Source organism: Rhamphochromis longiceps, linkage group LG8 (genome assembly GCF_057381845.1).
Source record: "Rhamphochromis longiceps isolate RC_006_pf linkage group LG8, R_longiceps_female_GT1.1, whole genome shotgun sequence".
Taxonomy (NCBI): domain Eukaryota; kingdom Metazoa; phylum Chordata; class Actinopteri; order Cichliformes; family Cichlidae; genus Rhamphochromis; species Rhamphochromis longiceps.
This window is the reverse complement of record NC_140564.1, coordinates 29,405,900-29,426,761: the sequence shown is the minus strand read 5'-3', so window position 1 is coordinate 29,426,761 and position 20,862 is coordinate 29,405,900. Positions and strand designations below refer to the sequence as shown.

The 20,862-nt window shown below is 40.5% G+C and overlaps 1 protein-coding gene across 4 annotated transcripts; it reads right to left on the bottom strand.

Moving 5' to 3' along the window:
- Positions 1-525: 525 nt before the first annotated feature.
- Positions 526-19,881, bottom strand: plekhm1 (pleckstrin homology and RUN domain containing M1). 4 transcript variants are annotated; one of them, XR_014913082.1, is made up of 13 exons: positions 19,679-19,880; positions 18,921-19,007; positions 14,465-14,706; positions 12,686-13,357; positions 11,856-12,309; positions 9,032-9,179; positions 6,479-7,447; positions 5,163-5,308; positions 4,042-4,235; positions 3,821-3,884; positions 3,568-3,725; positions 1,737-1,900; positions 526-872 (listed from the first exon to the last, which is right to left on the bottom strand). XR_014913082.1 is itself a non-coding variant. In XM_085416943.1 (13 exons), the coding sequence occupies exons 2-13, from the start codon at positions 18,969-18,971 to the stop codon at positions 1,792-1,794; spliced, it is 3,078 nt and encodes a 1,025-aa protein (XP_085273069.1). In that variant the 5' UTR covers positions 18,972-19,007; positions 19,679-19,881; the 3' UTR covers positions 526-1,791. The 4 variants fall into 4 exon arrangements, 3 of the variants coding, with proteins under 3 accessions (XP_085273069.1, XP_085273068.1, XP_085273067.1); XM_085416943.1 differs by having other exon boundaries at positions 526-1,900; positions 6,479-6,904; positions 7,034-7,447; positions 19,679-19,881; XM_085416942.1 differs by having other exon boundaries at positions 1,787-1,900.
- Positions 19,882-20,862: the final 981 nt, after the last annotated feature.

Genomic DNA, 20,862 nt, shown 5'->3' with positions numbered 1-20,862 from the left:
GCAATTTTCCCTTTGCATATGATATGTTCTGCATATCACAAAATGGAGTTCAGTACATCTTCAACTTATTTTTGTTCTTTGCAGACCCCAGAGAAGTCTGATGATTCTCAGTTCAAAGTCAAAAATGAAAGAAAAGGGAAAAAAAAAAAAAGCTCATAAACACAGCTGGGTTTTTAGTTTAGGGATAATTTAATGTGGCTGAAGATATCAGAGCTCAAATAACTCAGCTGAAATATCCATTTAACAGTCATTTCCGAGTGCAAATATGCAAATTACGTTTTAAACTTTATAAACACTCATCTCAAATCTTCATTTTTAATGTTTTTGCCACACAGTTATTATTAAATTATTTCATTAAATGCATGAATAAGCAGCATAAACAAATCTCCTCTGTGAGCCTTAACAATTGCCTGTTTAATCACACATATATATATATGTATAGAGAAACATTCCACAAAGCGCTCATATTTACACTAAATTTTTTTATTGATCAATCTAATTTTTTTATTGCATGATTATGGGTATTAAAAAAAAAAAGTTTTGGCCCCGTAATAGTGAGATATCATGGGAAAACTGTAACGCTTAAATTAAAAAAAAAGAAGGCACAATCAAGATCTGTTAATCAAAACATTTCTCATTATTCTACAAGTACAGTACTAAATATTAATGCTGGAAATCATGTCTGAATAATTTGTGCATTGAGAGAAACAGAAAACATACTGTGGATCACTTTTGTGTAAACATGATGGTTAAGAAGACATTGACAAGCAAAGTAAAGAGCGTGAATGGTCACTTTTCCACTGCACAAACTTGTAGCAGGAACCAAGTTTACAGGAAGTCCCCATGATCAGCTCTTACAATCTGTGGAGATCCTGAATGCACCAAAAAAAAAAAAAAGGCGAAGGGTAAGACAACGCTATGATTTCTGCTCATACCTTGGTTTTTCTCTACTGATCGGTGCATTACAGCTTTTACCAGACTAGTATGTTTTGGTTCAGGAAACTGAAATAAGTCTTTGACGCAGTCTCTGAGACTTTCCATCTTGATTTCGGTCTCAGTTTCAAAATTATTAAACCACTAGTTAAACTATGAATCTGTGAAACCAGATGATGATGGTTGTCATTCGTTTTATCCACTTAAATTTTACAATTTGAAAGACTCCTAAACTTCTTTGTTCGAATAGGTTTGGGGGTTTTTCAAAGATTTTCTTGTTCTGAAACTAAAGAAGAAAAAAAAAAAAAGTAGTGTTTGATAGTAGTTAAGAACCTCTAAGTACAGGCTCTTATTCTGGAGTAGATTCTGATCCAGAAGCAGTCCTACAAGAGGTTTTACAGGAGTGGGTGTGGGGATTCCTGAGTTTAGAATAGGTAATGGTGCAAGCTACTTATTAGTTCCTGCAGTGGAAAACGGCCAACTGTAAAAAATGTTTGGATACAATAGATTGGCAGCACCCTCGACGTCTGACCAGGCCTTTTTTGATGTCGTGGCTGAATCAGAAATCAGAGAGGTATTTAAATCACTGGTCAGTAACATTTGGCTGCATCATGTGAGCAGCACGAGGCTCTGAATGCCTCTACATTAGTGCAAGAGAGTCTAGCTACTGTAGCACTGTGACTTCAAATACCTTCATCTTCATGCTTGCTTTAAGTCAGTTAGGGCAGGCAAACTCATAATTGCACTTGAGGTTACATCATGTGAAAGCTAAATTTTGTTTTCTTTACTCTCCACCAGCTTACGTTTAACAGTCTGGCCCCGTGGCTCACAGCTCAGCACTGTCCCTACTGACCGTGCTCAGTCCTGCAGATCCCTCTCCATGTATTTCCTCATCCGCTGACAGCGAGGACAGGACTGCTCATCAGCCTTGCAGCTTATATGAAACAAAGCTTTGCAATCTTCACACCTGGGCAAGAGAAAAAACAAACCAAATTAAAGGCACTGTGGACACAATTTCCACACCACTTCTAGTAAAAATACTAATGACCAAATTTAGCATATGTTAAAGGTTTTGTTTTGCTTTTCCACAAACTTAAAGTATGATTTTCACAAAAGAATTTCTCAGTCAGTTGACGGTGTCAGCCTTAAATCCTCCGATAGAGAAAATGTGTTTCCCCAATAATTTCCACACATATAGGTGTTATTTTTATAGCTTTGGAGACACAGATTTTAAGATCTTATCAATATTTTAAAATGAGGTACAGGACAAGACAGTCATTTATATTAGAACAGTTTGAATTCACGTTCTATAAAGCGCTTCTTTGGTAAAGCTGAGCGAGTGGTTGCAGTTGTCACACTATACCTTAGGCTCCTTCCGCCTCACACCCACTCTCACTCAGAAGCTCAAAGCCCCCTTGGACTTTCTCCACACTAATGAGTACACTGTAATTTTCAAAGCCACCAGACAGCAGTTGCTAATCTAAATCTAAAGTGTGTTCTCAGGTATAATTACTATTTTTGTTAGTGGAATCTGGCTGGTTTGACAAGAGTGCAAAGACTTCAGTTCCACTTCAAAAACAGCACATGAAAACAGGGCATTGAGGGATTTGTAGATGAGAAGATGGATCTCGTAAGTAATGCGTTACTTGACTGGGAGCCAGTGGAGATTTATGAGGGTGAGTGTGATATATTCCCCGAGCTTAGTGCATGTTAGAAGCCTGGCAGATGAGTTCTGGACATACTGGATTCTGTCCAGGGCTTTGCAGGAATTTCCGAACAGGACCCCACTGCAGGAAGCCAGCCGGGTGGTGACAAAGACACGGATGATCATCTGTTACAGATTTTGTGTGACTGATGTCAAGAGATGTTCATTAGGTTGGTGACAAATCCCATATGAGCCTGGAAGTAGTGATTGTAGTGAGACCTACTAAGATGGATGGTTTGGAGATGGTGGCACTGGCAGAGTTGCAGGTAGACAAGTTAAAATGCTAAGAGTTTCAGTGCGAGTGAGCAGGACAGACAAGTTTATTGTAACAGAAGGACTGTTCAGGATGAGCGTTTTGAATACAAAGTTAGAGAGGCAAAGCCGAGATGGTTTGGACATGGAGCTGCCAGACAGGAGGAAAAGCGGAAAACCACAGAGAAGAGAAGGAGGACATGCAGCGGGTTGGAGTGACAGAGGAGGGTGCTAGATATAGGGTGAGATGAAGGCAGGTGATCCACTGTGGCGACCCCTAAAAGTAGCAGCCAAAAGAAGATCATTTTGGTCTGTGTGCTTTATTAAAAGTGTTTTCTACGTCTCTCTGGTAGATTGTGTCTTGCTATTCATATTAACAAGAGGGCTTCAGTTTATTTTTGTCCTGTTTACACTTTATATAGCCCACGTTAAAAAGCGACAGACAGTGGCGACTAAAAAGAACACTGAAAACACAAACAAGGGAAAGGAAGTCACACAGAAGAACAGGATGTTTAAAAAGTTGGAGCTGGTGTTTAGCATTTAATTTAGAATATTTGGACAAAAGGCTGGCCTCATTGTGGAGACTTTTTCCTCTTTCTTTTTAAAACTATTTTGTTTTAGGGCTCAAATAAATAAAAAGAATGAGGAATGAAGAGAGATGCCTTTGGAAAACATACCTTGTGGTTGTCTCAAACTGGAAGGGGAAGATGGTGTCATCAGAGTGGCATATCTGACAAATGTAGCCACGCTGGGTGCAAAGGTCGCAGCTGAACACGTGATTAGAGGCATGTTGCACCAGCCTGCGCAGAAAGTTTACATACTGGCCCTCTGCTACCTGACAAAAAAGAAATAAAAAAAATACAGATGCCTATATGTAGGTATTTTAAGGTGGCGGATCCTATATGCAATAAAAGCGGGCCAGAAGGTTACCTGTCGCAAGTCCTTGACACTGTACAGGTGGTTTGACTCCAACAGGTAAGTTCGCTGCCCCATTCTAGAGAGAGAAATGGAAGGAGATGAAAAAAAGAAAAGAAAGGTGTTTAACATGTTTTATAGCATTTAAATTGATTGTTCCTATTAAAAAGAAATTCAATAGGAACAATGTAGCCTAGAGTAATTTATTGTTATTGCCAAGGCATTCTGCCAAACACCTCGCTTTGAGTTTCTTGCAGGCTCCACTGCGGCAGGTATGCAGATATTCACCCAGAAGGCATAGCTTCTGCCTCTGCTCGTGGGCCTGACCCATGGACTCTGTGTGCGCAACCAACTCAGGGTTCAGCTGCTCCAGGTTGAGCAGAGGCTCTTGTTCTACCTGCTTCAGAAGCCACAGGGCTTTCTTAGACACCTGTGCAGACAAACAAGTGTAAGCAGTCTCATGAGGCTGACATGTTGCTTCAAAATGTTCAGCAATTTAAAAAAAAAAAAAAAAAAAAAAAAAAAAAAAAAAAAAAGACAAACTAGAATATTTAGTTATGAGTGGGTTAGAATACATAAAACAAACCCGCACAGAAAAACTGTAAGAGGACTGTACTGTCAGTTAGCCTGGAGGAAATGCAAATAGTCTGTACTGCCATTTAACTCTATTTCAGCAGATGGCGCTGTATGAACAGTTTCTGTGACAAACAGCAACAACCAGACTTTTTGGTCTTAGGAAGAGGTGACCTCCTCAAAATATAAACACTGTTAGCACATTTAGTACATATTAGCCTAATCCATTCTTCAATTCCTGATTCAGGTTTGCACTGTAATAAATCAATGTTTGAATCAAACCTCAAAACTTGCAAGAAATAAAAAAGAAAAAAAGGTTACTCATTCATATTCATGACAGTGATCACATTTATGCTCATAATTAGTGTATGTGAACATAAATATTTCCTTAATTAAATTTGAGATATTAAATACTGAAATGGCATTTACTTTTTGACTTGATTGTTTTAGCAAAGCCGTCTTTTTATTTAACCTCAGAGGTCACAAAACAGTTAAGTTGCAAACAAACAAACAAACAAACAAAAAAAAATATTAGAAAATATTTCAAATGAGACTCAGACCTTTAAGATGCAAGTTCATAGAGTTTGGTGTAACACATTACACAGTGTGCTTCATGCTTCCAGTCTGCAGCACTCGTGTTAATACCCAAGGCCAGTTTCTTCAAATGACACTAAGCTTTCATCTAAATTAGCAGGTAGGAAGTCATATATGTTTGTTTTTTCTAATTGCTGTAACAAATTTTTTTATAGAAGTTTGTTTGCAGATAGTTACGTGTTGCACCTACCTCTCTTTGGGCAACATCCCAGTTGTGTACCATGCGTGAGGGGATGATGGAGGTGTCACCTTTGTGGCATGACTCACAGTAGTACAGCCCAGAGAACTCACATAACCTGGCTCTGCCCAGTGACAGTCCAATCTTCTGAGGACAGCCTGCAAGACACAGCAAAGCACAACTCAGTCTGAGTCACATCCACTCTAACAATGAGTCGGATTCCTCTTCCCGTAGACTCAATCAGTGATACATTATGATTTACAAGGCTATGCTTGATCTGCTCCACGTGTCAGAAGTTGATGTCTTTCATCCCAAGATTTATCCCCCCCCCCACAAAAAAACCAAACCCCAAAACAGATCTGTCAGCGGGATTACGCAAAGAAACACCTGACCGAGTTTTAAGATACTTGCTAGAAAAGTGGGACAAAAGCAAAGGAATAATACTTTAAATTTCTTTTGGGAAAATAGGTGGATCTTAAAGATGGGTTTTATTGGTTTTGGGGTAAAAGGATCGTAAAAAATACAACTGAACACAAGATCAGGTCTTAGACTCCTAGGCAACATGCTGATTTTTATCATCACACTCAAAACCAAACTAAACAACAGGAAATGAACAGACTGAACAGACAAGTGCAAATCTTCCATAATCTCCAGTTTTCTTAATGTAAAAGTTTCTTCTTTTTTTTTAGTACATAAAATGACATTATCTACTGGTTTATGGATCCTGGATTTTAAAGTTTCAGCATTATTGTTTTGGCTGTCAATATATTAGTTTTGCAGAGCCAGAAGTGAACAATATTTGAACAAGAGATTGAAGTGCAAAGTTATTAGCTAACACAAGCAAGCTCAAGCCATAGGCTCACACACACACAGACGCATCTGCAATGATCAGTACCACACAGCAAGTCAGGTCCATTAAAATGTTCCAAAATGCACATTATAAACATTAGGCCATACCCTTAACTTCAAGTTTTAGTCAAATGCAAACAAATGCATTATTAAAGCATTCATTTACTGTAAAGGTTATTAATGAAGGACGAAACTATCCAAGAGTCCAAAACATGCTTTTTAATGCTGTTAAGCTGATAATTTTAAAACAAGGTTGATTTTGTCCATCTCAGACTGCTGAAGTCTTAAATTTTAAAAAAATGGTGTGCTCAAACCCAGTAAAGGGTTTTGACCCAATCACTTACACTAGAAGTGCAATGAAAAGCTTCAACTTTTGATACTGCAGACAGGATGGATTACCACAACAAGCAAAATCTGCTTGATTTTACATCAAACAGGCTTCAAAAGGTTTAAAGATATTTTTTAAATTCTAACATTACCTGCACATTTGAAGCCCTGAGTGTCCAGGCCCTTCTCTGAGGGAACTTTGAAAAGGTGAACAAGAAGTGCTCCATCTTCTTTTAGCCTATGCTGCACCAGTCTGTACAGATTTCCAGTCGCTTCCAAAGGTACCTCAGAGCCTTCACACTCCCCATTCTCCAGGTATGAGTCAAGAGCCTCTCGGATAAACTTCCTCCAAAAGCGAGCCTCCTTGTCATTCTCCGCTCTAAATCTAAGCGTTTCTCGAATTGTCAGGAGCTTGAAAAAGGCTGGTCCCCCCTGAGAAACATCGGGTACCACATCCCGGATTTCCTCAACAGGGTAATTTAGCCGCTGTAGCTTCCTTCCTTCTTTTACGAGAAATCCTTTCAAGGTCTCCAAGGAGAGAGAGAAAACCATACGTTCCCACGTCCGGGCCTCAGGATCTGTGGAGAAGTACAAAACAGCTTCTTTGATGGAATCTGTTTCTAAATTTGTAGTCGATGTCCAGTCAAATTCCTGCTGAGGAGGAGATGGAGAATCCTGCCCTCCACAAGCATCAGAACCAGACGGGCCTTGCTCAGGGCTGGAAGGGGACAAGGGTGGCGAAGAAACTGCACGTTCATCCACACCATTCTCACACCCGGTGTGCAGCACCTCCCACTGCTCGCCATGCGGTACTGGTCGGCTTTTGTTGACAGCCTCAATAATCCGGTCCACCCAGTCCTCAGCTTCGTCACGATTGGCCGCCCGGAGGTAAAGCCGTTTTCCAGGAAAGGTCAAGTCAAAGCGGCCCTCAGTTGAGGTGATGTGAACGTCTTCACATCGCACCAGGGAGCAGTTTTCGCAGCATGTCCGTTCATCTGCATTCCCATATAGGCGGAACTCAAAGGGTGACAGCTCGCAGTAGTAGTCGCGCCATAATCCTACGGCGCTGCGTCGTTCTAGGTGACCGAGCTTCAGCAACCCTCGAAAGGGGTTTGACAGCCCTGGGAAAAACACATACATAGATGACATTGTCGTGTTTTCACACTGAGAAGGCCTCTTTTATATCCATGTTTACTAGCTGAGCAATACATACAGAAAATTAAGCCACAATTGAACCTTTTGCATTATTTTGAGCAAAGTTGCAGGGTTGTCATAAATAAAAATAAATAAATAAAAGCTGGACTGGTTTTCAATGTAGCTGTCAACTGTGTGTTAAAACTTAAAGACTAAAAGAAAAATCCTCATTAGGACAGGGATTTGTGTCTATGTAAGAAACTATATTATTGTTTGTTAATGTGTTATTACATTAACGTCTGGTAATTCTATGACATTTAGGCCACGTTATATGGTAATGCAAATGTAACATAAGTAATCTAACAAATTACTTTCCCCAGAAAGTAATTCTTCCCTGGCAAGTCCTCTCAACTTGCTACAACACAGTGATGCAATGTAGAGAAAAAAAATGGAGAAGGAAACGGGGTTACAAGAAAAAGAACAGGCCGATATGTGAACTGACATTGGATTTCCAATCAACTATTACATGACTTTAGAGTTCCTGTTAGCAGCGCGAAAACAAAATGAAAAGAAGGCTTGGAATTCAAGTTGACATCCCCAGTGGGATAATTTCACCAGCCAACATTCCCCATTATTTGCTTCAATAGATAAGTTAACATTGACTCACAACACGGTTAAATAATCTAATCTGTTCATGTGAATGACTGAGATTAGCTACTCGTGAACAGTCCCATTATTGACAAAATGATTTTAAAAATAAATAATAACCATAGTCCATATGCTTTGTCACAAAATGTCCCATGACATGCTTCACTATCTGCGCTGTTAACGTTACTGTGTTACACTCTTTCACATTATTTCTATTTTTAAAACAGGCCATGGGACTCATCCAGGTGACGTCCTGCAAATGTAGTAAAATCACATTCCACAGTGATGTGGCCACACGCCAAGCATTATGTAACAGCAGGCGTTTTCTCTTTTGAGACCTGAAGGAAATTACCTGCTGGGAAAATCTGGGGGCGTGGCTTTAATCTCATTCCACGCTTTCTAGTGCTCCTGGACTTTAGTGCAGTATGTTACTTCATTTGTAATCCCTCAGTGGCTACCTGTATTGACCAGGTGTGCGCACACTGCAGGTACCACTAGAAGTGCTGTGGAGCAACGATTTTATATGTGGGCTTCTGTTTAGTTTGTTAACAGCTCTGTCTCTTTCACTTGAATGCAATGATCTATTTGTGATAGAAACAGTTTGTTCAGAGAAACTCAGTTGGCAGGATTCTGAAACTCAGATTTCTTTCCTCGGGCAGTGAGATTGCTGAGATTCCCCATAATTACTTATTCCTTCATTTATGCATTTTTCTTATATTGCATAAAATTCTTACATCTTTTTTTTTTTTCCCATACACAAGCTTGTAGTGCTCAATTACAAAAAAAAAAGAAAGAAAGAAACTTTATTATGTTCTCACATTGAGCACTGACTGCTGTGAATTATGCCCAGCGCCCAAAACTCTTTTCATACAACCGTTTATCATAAGTTTTACACTCAAAGCTTGGGGGACAGGGGATGGTACCTATTTGTCTGCGATGGACGACACTTGGACGTGACGGCGAGATGCTGGGCTCAGGTGCGGGAGGAGAGACAGGTGCGTCATCGCTGTCCGGCAAATTCTCCAGGTGGGGCTTATAAATGTCATCGTCTGAGATCCAAGAATAAGAATGCTGCAAAAAGCAGGAAAGGATGTTTTATTTAGCATTGGGAACTAAAGGGTTTCATTTGCATGTTAATGGTAAGTAGCAGAGTGCAGTTTGCAAAAAAAGGGTTCCCCTTTTATCATGTGTCATTGGTGTTAGTGGTGTAGAAGCTATAAACAGTGGTCTCTAAACGGTCACGTGAATTTAAGCACAAATGTGTCTGTCTTGACTAATGTTAAGAGATTTTCCTATATTTATGTAAAACACTAAGAAATATCTTTAGTTTTTCCCCATTCAGAGATCACAATTAAGAGTTGTTTTCACTCTAGGCATTTGCTGGTATAGTATGGCTACTTTCTGTACTCCATTTTATTAACATTTCGCCACAGGACTGGTTTCATATCACTACTAATTTGCCTTCCGGCAGTATTCTCACAGTCTATTAACACTGAACACTAGAACAGCAGGTTGGTGTGTTTTTGCTGTGCCCATGTGGGTTTCTGCTGCGTGCTTAAGCTACTTCCCACAGATCAGAGAGGTGTTTTTCAGGTAAAATGTCGCTGTGGATGTGAGTACTATAGTAAGACTCAGTACTCAGTCAATAAAAGTTAGCCCTAATTAGTAGGGGTGCAACGATATTCGTATCGATATTGAACCGTTCGATACAGTGCTTTCGGTTCGGTACGCATATGTATCGAACAATACAACATTTGTAATTTATTTTATCAATTTTCCTTCTGACGATGCTGTCTGTGTTGAGCGCTCAGTGAATCTGTGTTCGACTACTCCGCCTAGGCTGCACTGTCCAGCGCAGATCCACTGAGCGCTCAACACAGACAGCATAGTCAGAAGGAAGAGCGCAGGGCAAGCTAGCGAGACAGAAGTTAAGCTCTCCTTGCAACAGGCAAATTGAACCTCATTCAGATCTGGCGTTTGGAATTATTTTGATTTTCATGTGACGTATGACCCTGAAGGTAAGCGAGTCATGGACTAAAGTAAAACAGTATGTTGGATGTGCCATGCAATGCTCAATTACATTGGTGTGAACTAGTGTGTTAGCGCAGTTAGCTCGTTAACATGTTGGCCGTCTAGCCCCATGCACGGAGCGATCGGCGGTAGCTCGTTAACGGAGATTTGCCGTGTTGTGGCGTTAAGGTCATTTCAACGAGATTAACCTGAAAGCACTAGCGGGAACACAACGAATATGACTGCACATTTACGCCGACATCATCCTAGTGCAAAGACAAGTGGAAGCAGACAAAAAAAAAAGCAAGCATGCTACTAACTTTAGCCGAGTCATTTAGACAGCTGTTAGCACATGATTCTCCTTATGCTGCTGAGAATATAGCCCAGAAGAAGCGGATAGTATAGCTTTTATTTTGGAAAGAGCCATTTCTCTGTAATAAACTCTCTTTTCCAAAGATGAGTGATTCCTCAATCAGATACAGGGCTCGCAATATCGCTAGCCCGACGTCCCGGAGCTAGCGATTTTTTTCAGTCGGGCTACCAAAATCTATCTCTGCCCTGCCCGTCGGGCTATTGTAGGAAAAATATATGTCAATGCTTTTGCATTCTTTCAGAAATGTAGCTGGGTAATTATGTCATTGGCATCGGTGAGCCACTGTCAATATGTGACATATTGAAGTCGCGTTTGAATTTGCGCTTGTTTTTTTGCTTTCACTTTGCAATCGTGCGAACTGTGTATAGAGAGCGACAGCACTGATCTGTGAGTGATGATAATTTGTGCACCAATTCCTCTGACATCGTCTTATTAATCGTTAGCTTACTATGCAAACATGACAAGTGAAATCTCCCGCAGCAAGCTTAAACATGTGAGAGGTTGATCGCGCAGAGAATCGCTGAGCTTATGTGAGTCGGTGTGTAAAAGCAGCAGCATATATATTTGAGTTCTGCTGAGCCAAATAAGACAGGTCGGGGTGAAGAAGTGACAGCCAAAGAAAAGCTTACCACAAAACGGAGAAGTTATGACAAATCAGACTATAAGGCAAAAAGAAAGTGCAGCTTTATGGTTTCATGGACAAAAGAATTTCTGTGGCTGCAATATGATGAGCTAAATAACCAGGACTGCACATAAGTGGTCCGCAGGTGCGCATTCGCTGTCAAAATAAAAAACACACACAAGGGTTAGGGTTAAATTTAAAAACTGTACTTTTGAGTTAAAATATATATTTATAATTTTAATAAATGACAAATTAAAAATGCATGAACATTTTTTTGTATCGAAAAAATATCGAACCGTGACACCAAAGTATCGAACCGAACCGAACCGTGAATTTTGTGTATCGTTGCACCCCTACTAATTAGACAAGGAGTTAGACGATGGATGGACGATGGATGGATGGACAGACTAAGTTAGTAAAACTAATGCGACTACTCACCATTTTTGTGAGGGGTTTTAAAATGGAAAACAATAAACACAAAATAACATTTTTCCATTATTTATTACAGATATTGTGTTGTTTTTTTCTCTATGCATTATTCAAGATTCAAGAATAAGAGTTGAACATCCTACTTGACATTTCATGCAACAAATATCAAATAGTTTTTTTGCATTCTACGTAATCAGCAACCACAGTATTCATGAACTGATATGAGTGCATTTGACAAATTTGCATTAAGGCCAGATAAAGTTTGTGGTTTTGCTCAAATAACGGCTACCCTCTACAGAGATGTTACACTTACTGATAGTGAATCTGAAGATGGCTTTCTGCTCAAGATGCTTGTAGAGCGACGTGGGCACTGATGAACTGCAGAGTCTGCGTTGGTTTTTTCAGAGCTTTCTGTTGGCTTCTCTTCCTGGACAGGCTCAACAGTGACACTTACTTCCTCCACAGGTTCTGCAGGTTCACTGACTGCTGAGACAAGACATATGTCCGAGTGCAATTCTGAAGAGGCACTTTTGCAGACTTCAGCGGGACACTTATCATCATCAGATGACGGCAGCTCAGTGGTTGTTTCTGGTTGCTCTAAATCAAGCTGTCCAAAGTTTGGAGGCTGGTACTCAGAAGCCTGGGGCTCACTGTCACTGATAATACCCTTCTCAGAGAACTGAGAAGGACCCATGCTGGAGACAAATGAGTCTTCCTGTGTCGAGTCCTGACTGCAGTGTCCGCTCTCCCGGAAATCAGTCAGCGAGCTGCAGAGATACAGATAACTCAAAACATGTATTCTACTTCAAGTTAAATAAAAGAAAAGCTTTTGTTGACGAAAGACCAAAAAAAACAAAAAACAAAAAACCTCTGCATCCAAGCTGCTAATTTTATATACTGGTTATTGGCTGCTTTTCAGTCCCGTGCCAGAGCCCATATTGGGGTGGATGTTTTATTGGAGGCTATTTCCTGCCAATGATTAACACATATCTGGTGCTCTATTGATTATTAGAACAACAGGATGGTGTATGAGGGACTGACTAAAAATATACTACAAGATGGGGCTCATTCAGGTGCTAAGAACAGTTATTTAACTCCTATTTGCTCCAGAATGATTAAAAACTGTTTAAAATGTATACATACTCTTTCTGTGGCCTCTTGGTGCAGATGTTGGGATTAATGGCTGCTTCCAAGTCACATGAAGACCAATGCTCTCCTGTCGGGCTGCGGGGGTCCTGTCCCTGCAGAAGGCTGTCAGAGCTCAAGCTGGAGGACAGCTGAGAGGAGCCTGTGGTATCCAGGCTTAAATTAGAAGAACGAAGAGCAGTCTGACTCCCTTGTAAAAGATCTGATCCCCTCCCCACTAAAACTGGGCAGCCTCTCTGTACATCCAGTGCGTCCGAAGAACCCGATGACTGAGACACTGTATCCCAAATTTCCTTCCATATCGGTTTGGAGGTGGGAGGGTCTCCACCATTGAGGGGCAGGTCGAGTAAGTCTGCCTGGGACAAAGGGCAGAGTCCGGCAAGAGCCAGAGGCGTGGTGGTCCACTCATTGAGGACAGATGACTTGTAAGACAGGCTGAATGTGAGGGAGGCCAGACCCTGGAGGTAGCTGAGCAGAACCTCTCGCTCCTCCGGGTTCAGGAGCAAGGCACTGGGCTGATAATGGGCCTGCAGCTTGGAGTCTTCACGGAACAGCGATACGAGGTAGCACTCCAGGAGGCCGTGGTTGAGGGCCAGCCGTAGCCACGCTCGGCAGCGACCCACATCAGTGCCCACAAAGCTTATCTTCTCCAGCTCTGTGATCACATCACTAGGTAAAAAAAAAAGAAAAAAAAGAGTGTGATAAACATATTGCATTTTCACAGAATAATACCTTAAATCAGTCATACTTAAACTTAAGAACAGCATCACTCAATATGAACTCTGAAAATCTTCAGGGACACTTCAATTCAATTCGATTAAATTTCTTTATTGTCCCACAAGGGGAAATTAGTTTAGCAGCAGGATATAAATAAACAGAACAATACTATAAAATAATAATGAAAATAATAGTGATAGAAAGTCCAAGGACAGTTATTTGCCATTGAGGAGACAAGATGCAGTGGGGATAAAAGAGACCTGGAGTCTTTTAGTCTTCCTCACAGGTACTCTAAAACGGCAGCCCTAACCCTTTACTAAAAACTCTGATTTAAACACAAGACTCGGATTAATGACCTCCTGACGTTTCTGTTCTTCATTTCATTTGATCAATCATCTCTCTTATTCTGTGTAATTCTCTATTAACAGCCTTCTTTTTTGCCATGTGATAATGATCAGTCAATTTTTAAAATCTTTTGTCTTGTACTTGTTTTGTAAATGGAAATATTAAAGCTTGAAAATGTTACTCAGGGAACTCAGAACATTTTAACTTCAAGCTTAACAATTGTAAATTTTTCACTGACCACACAGACAACCTGCATACCTTCAATACCCAAAAGGAAGCTGAGGGCCACACTTTGGGAATCACTGATTTGAATTTCTCAATAACATTGTTATTGAGAAGATTGAACATTGTATGTTCACTTTTCTTCTTTGCAGCCACCACGTGCTGCTTTAAAGAGACACACACACATACACATGAACACACACCAAAACCCCCTCATCCAGGAGACACAATACTGTCAGAATTCTTTTTGCCTCCTGGAAGATAGTCTTAGCCCAAAAAAGTAGTTGTCATCAGATTACTCGATTAATCAGTGGAATAATTGTTAGAATACTTGATTATTCAAGTTGCCTCAAGGCACTTTGCATAAGGTAAAGACACTACAATAAAATGAACCTGAAGTCTAAGATAAAATCTCCAAATGTATTTTTTCCAAAGGGAAAAAGTCCAAAACCCCCCAAATTTAGGAATAATTGTGCCTTGGTTCTGACTTACCGGTGGGTGACACTCTTGAGGAGGCTCCAGAAAAAAGGCTGAGGGAGGGGTCCACGGTCCCCTTTCCTACTGCTGCTTCGAGACTCTGAGCGGATGTACTTGCTCTTGATACCGTGGATGAAGATGGCCTCCAGGGCACAGCAGAGGAGGTTAGCATCGGAATCATCACTGGTGACTACCGAGTCTGACGCTACATATCGTTTCTGCAGGGCCTTGAGCGACTGCGCCAACTTCTCTTTGATCTAAGAAACAATACGTGGAAGAGGAAAAGGATTTTAATAAAACACATGATAGGTTCAAGCTACAAACCTATTCGCTGGAACGTTGAAGGCAATATAATTACACAGCAAGCAAGACACGAAGTAGGCAAAGTTCTTCATGTTTCTCGTGCACAGGAGAGAACCGGACAAACGCCGTTCCTTCGCTTGACCTCAGTTGCTCTTGTCCGTTCTCCCGTAACACTGCTCTTTTATTGAGGTTACATGAATATGCATAGGTTCATTAACATATGACGTCTACACACACACAAAGAGTACCTTGCCTTTGTGTGTGTGTATATGTGATTTGTGTGAGGTCAAGATGTGACCCTGTGAAGACTCCCCAAAAGCTGGTGCCAGGAGTCTAGCGGGTCCATCTGAACAAAAGGCTCTTATACTTAAAGAGATATACGTGTGTTTGCTATATCAACAAAGAGAAGACAGGACCTCTCTTATGCTCCTAGGATGTGGGTGTGCATTCCACTCTAGAATGCACACCAAGCCTTTGCAGCCTGCTAAAGATCACAGTCCTATCACTACACAATTGATTATACACCTCTAAGCATATATGGTTAAATATTTCTAAGCATAAATGACAATCAACAATACAAAACCTAACAACACATTCCTCAACTGGTTCTGATGGGAAGCAGCTGTCAAACAAGAAAAAAAATTCCTGTTCAACCACATACATAGAAAACATCTTCAAGCATTAACTGGCACTTTTTTCTGCATTTCATTCCACAGTGTGATGACAAACAAGCAGTTTGAGATCAGCTGTGATGTTATGACACTCAACCTGTATATAACCTCCTGTCACATGTCACCCACTGTCAGCTGATGGGGAAAAAATAACAAACACATTACAAACAGACCTACATTATGTAAAAGGTTAGAGGACAAAGGCAGCTTCTTTCGCAACACACAAGAAACTTAGTGCTCTTGAGCACTGAAGAACTCTTCCTTTGCAGTGCTTGACTTGTTAAAAGAAAAACATCTACAGGTCCAGTTCCAAGCACCTGGACATATACGGTACATTAATGCAGCGGGGTTATTTTCTGCAAAACTAGAATTACAGGGTTTTTCCACGGTCCACGATGGGCCAGACAAGCACAGTTTGTCCAACTATACTCAAAGCAATGACTTTGTTTCACCTTACCTAATGATCTGAGGTCTCAAAGCCTTGTTAACAAAACATAAAAATTATTTATGTTTTTTTAACTCATTTTTTTCCTTTCATTGAAACATCTGAAAAACACATTTGAGAAAAAAAAAAAAAAGCCATAACCCTGGGGTTTTCCTGGCGTCTGGAGGATGACTACGCACGACTGGTCCATAGTGACGGAAAATAAGATTTGGCATCTAAGCTAACAGAAGTTTCTCCCTGTTATTTTTAGCTATTTTATAAACAAATTTAAAAAAAAAAAAAAGGTATTTTAAACTTGGGTAAAATAAGCCTCACTTTAAAAAAAAAATACTGGTTACAAATATTTGTAATCATAGTTCTGGTTACTTTTCTTTGGTGAAAGGTCAAAAACCTCTTTAGTGGGTAGCTCCACCTATGACTCAGGCTTCCTACTTTTAAAGGATAATTTACGTCTTCATTTTTATGATCCTAGGAAAGCCTAGTTGGAACACTTCTCCATCTTCTTTAATTGAACCCTCTGGACATTGTGGAGGAATATAAATACCTTGGAGTACACAAAGACAATAAACTGAACTGGGTTAAGAACACCACTGCACTCTACAGTAAGGGCCAGAGTTGTCTCTATTTTCTGAGGCGGCTGAGGTCTTTCAACATCTGTCGGACAATGCTCAGGATTTTCTGTTAGTCTGTTGTGGTCAGTGCTATCCTCTATGCTGTTGCATGCTGGGGCAGCAGGTTGAGGGCTGCAGATGCCAACAGACTCAAACTGATCCGCAAGTTCCTGTTGCAGGAAGGGTCGTGTCTAGGGATGGGTATCGTTTAGGTTTTATCCGATACCAGTGCCAAACCGGTACTTTTGAAATGGTGCCGGTGCTCAAACTGGTGCTTAAAGAATGGAGAACACAAAATTGGTCCAAAAACCTCTCATGTTTAGCTGTTTTTTTGTAAAAAGATAACAATGTTACCTTTTCTGCAGCTATGGGGCATATATGGTATCACTCTTGGCTGGAAGCAGTGCTTAAACAACCGCAGTAGATGCGCTTGGTGTGAGGTCTCGCAGCAAGCTATCAAATACGGCGCATTTTTCGGCTTTTAAAAAAATTTGAGGTGTTACCTCCTTTGACAGTATCACAGTATCAGCTTAAAGCACTTGTTGCAGGCTGCTGAGTTTGCATATTTTGCTGTGAAGTACAGCCAGACTTTTGACCGCTTCGCCTTGGGCATTTTTAATCTGTAGTTCTGCTCTAAAAGAACGTACGTACCTGGACCCGCCTACTATCCTCGGAAACGTAAAATGATTGAATTCAAAGTGTATCACATCTCAGGAAAAACAAGCACCGAAATGTGCGCTGCTTTTCGGTCTGGTCGTTTATGTCAGAACCGGTGCCATGATACTGGTACCCATCCCTAGTCGTGTCTGAGAGGTGGATGGTGTCCAAGATAAGGACAATGCTGAATAATACCACTCCATTACATGCAGGCTAGTCACAGGAGCACGTTCAATGAGAGACCGAGATTACCAAAAATCACACTGCACCACACAGGAAATCATTCCTGTCTGTGGCCATCTCCCTGTACAACTCCGCCATCTAATATACTGTAAACACTGCAATAGTTACACCCTTTAACACACTCTCTACAGTAAAATAACAAATGACAAAGTTCACAGGTTAGAGTTAAATGTCAATCATATATATTTACCTCTGTAATATTCTTGATATTTATAATTGAGCAATTTGTATATGTTAGCACTGTTTCTTAAATTTGTAACCTTTGTAGCATATTGCATTATTTATTTAGTTTGGTCTGTTACTGTCTTGGAGCAACTTTAACACACATAATTTACTTAGGGATTATAAAGGTATTCTGGTTCTGAAGTCTACCATTCAGGCTAGAGTTAGACTCTCAAAGAGTAGCCCACAGACTGGTGGCAGCCCTTGGCAGTTAAGAACACAGTTTAAGTTATACAATCATATACAGTGCACAACAAATCTCTGCAAGCCATCATAACAGATTGAATATGAATGATGTTGAGGGGTTTAATTGTTGTTAGTGGTTAAAAAAAACAAACAAACACGTTTGAAGCAATAACATGTTTAACATAACAGCGTTGATGGTGAGAGGTGACCGTCTCACTTGTTGTCATTATTTAGATTCAAGAAACACGGGGTGATTCATTAAAATCTCAGAGTTATAATCAATTCTCAAAAATAGTCACACTGAAAATAAACTAATGTCGCATGTATCAAGTATAAGAAAGCCAATGTGTGAGTTAAAATATTAAAAGTAAACAGCAAATATTAGCCAGATCTATTCTTTGTTAAGTAATTCAGCTTTGTACTTCAGTGGTTTTATATTACAGTTCACCATAGACACACAAGCACAAAAAGTACTAACAGCAAGTTCCTGATTCCTGACACGATCACCCAGGACTGATGCGTCAGTTATGTCTATGAAAAAAATCTTGAAATACTTCTGAAATATGTGAAACTATTTCACATTAATTGTTCAATATTTGACTCTTGGGTTAATTTATCAAAGTAAGTAAGACCCTCTGAGACAAAACATGTCCACCACTGATCTAAAAGGATAGAACTTGTTACAAGTTTCTTAGGTTAACCTTCATTCAGTCTTTCAATGCAGGTCCCCTGAAGTGTGCACAACAGCAGCAGAGCGGTCCATTTGGGCTTTTTTCCCCTTCCTGTCTGTACCAGAAGACCTCCTGTAGCCCTGGGACTACACCTATGCAAGACCAGCTTCACCATTAAACATAATGAAAATCCTCTGTTGATGAGCTTAGTACCGGGATTATGATGCATTTCCTCTGCTGCATCCACTATTAGTGGCGTATTGAAAACAGGCTGTGCTGTTGTCGTTTTGTTTTTGTTTTTCTTTTGGAGCACCCCATGTCCCCCACAACCTAAACATCAAGGGGGTACTTTGCATTACAATACTACTTAAATCTCACAAGCCAACTCTCACGCTGTCTCACCAGCAGAGGAAGGAGCCAGACAGAAGTGAAATCCGCAACGTGAAACGAGCTGATTCTTACCTTTTTAACATCCTTAGTCTCGTGGTGAGCTTCAGTCTGCGTGGCGAGCATGGCACCTCCTGGAATAAGTTACTCCAACATGGCACACTGAAACACACACAAAAAGACCTGCCCTTTTTGCACTTGCAGGCTTGACTAACAGCGACCAAACGAGTCATGCGAGTTTGTATCCTGAATATGGCCACGCCTTCGAGCCAGACATGTGACGAGAAGGAAACGAGTTTCCCTCCTCACATCGAGTTTCCAGAATTTCCTATCACGAGGCTGTGCTCTGTGACATTATTTGCCATTTCATCCTTTCTGTGAGTAGCCCTCCAAGTCACGTGAAGCACAGATTAAAGAAGACGTCTGCAGGGAAGTAGCTTCTTACTTCCCCAATAAAAACTGAGAGGCACTCTGAGAACTAATTAGCATGTAATCCAACCACCCTGACATCATCACATCCAAATAAGATTGCGTTAAATACATCAAGTGCTGGGCTATCAGCAAACAAAGTACTGTTTACCAAACAGTGGCTGGTTAATAGTTTCGTTTTAAACACCCAAAGCGACATTTAGAAGCATTTGTTTTCTCTGCAGACGCTTTGCAGTGACGAGCACTGGGCGTATGTGCATTAATGACAGAAATGCACGACCGAAACACTGTAAATTAAACAAATAAAATAAAAAAGCTGTGTAAATAACGAAATGTCTATCAGCTATGTAATAATATTAAACCCAGACGTTGTCGGCGGCTTTTACTAGCTAAGTTTTGCTTACCGAAACAAACAGCCTGGCTAACAGGTCGAAAAACAAGCGCGTGTCCTCCTTAAACTAACGTAAACACGGGAGCTGCACGTTAGAGGCACAAAAATCCGTGCAGTCACTCTCCATCGCTTCCAAAACACCTAAAAATAGAGCAGAAGTCAGCTCGACTTTAGACGCTCGACTGTCACCATCCAACTGAAAACGAAGTGCATCATGGGAACTCAGACTAGTGATGCGTTCAGGCTCCATCACAAATGCTGTGAAACTGAGCTTGTTCTCATGGATTCTCTTCTTGTCGATCTTTTTCTTCTTCGTGAGCTTCTTTATGATTTTCTTGATCTTCTTCTCATTCTCATCCTCTTCAAGGACACAGTGGATCATCTATCTCACCCTATCTTAAGCATCCTCTTCTGACACACCAACCCTCTGCATGTTCTTCTTCGCTACACCCAAGAATGTCCTCCGTGGTCTTCCCTTTTTCCACGGAGCTCCATCTTAAACATCCTCTGCCCAGTATATGCAGTATCTCTTGTCCAAACCATCTCAGCCTTACCTCTCTAACTTTATCTCTAATGTACTTGATCTGAGCTTTGTCTCTGACATGCTCATTTCCAGTCTGATTATTTGCACAGAAAACCTTAACATCTCCAGCTCAATTTCCTGTCTTTTTGTCGATGTCACCACCTCCAAACCATAAATCATAGCAGGTCTCTTTCCTGTCTTGTAAACCTTCCCTCATGGCTCGTACCTCTAGGTCCTTTTCCACCTGCTACCTACTCTCACTGCAGATGACCTTGCGATCTGCAGATCGCAAGGTCATCTGCGAGCATCACAGCCAATGGAAACTCTTGCCTGAACTTATTCCTCAGTCTACATGACAAAAACAAAACAAACAAACAAAAAACATAATTTATTGACATTATTTGTGTCACTTGCATGCCTACCCTGCCACTGACATTAAAATTATTCTTCATGAATTGTAAAAGTGACCTCCTATGTTATTTAATCTGACTTAGAAGTGACAAATTATAGCTATTAGCTTTATGACTTTTACATTAAAACAAAAAACAAAAGACAAAAATGGCTATTTTGCCCTTCTGGATGATAAAATGGTTTATCACCCAGAAGATAAACCATTCTATCATGGTATTTGTAAAGGGTTAAACCCAAATAGCTTAATAACATGAAAATAACAA

Bases quoted from the DNA above. Each gene is read 5' to 3' on its own strand.
- plekhm1 (XM_085416942.1), bottom strand. From the start codon at position 18,971: ATGCTCGCCACGCAGACTGAAGCTCACCACGAGACTAAGGATGTTAAA. The intron at 9,180-11,855 runs GTAAGTGTAACA...TGCTTTTTGCAG, and splicing joins CATCTTCAGATTCACTATCA to CATTCTTATTCTTGGATCTC. The intron at 4,236-5,162 runs GTAGGTGCAACA...TTGTCTGCACAG, and splicing joins GGGATGTTGCCCAAAGAGAG to GTGTCTAAGAAAGCCCTGTG.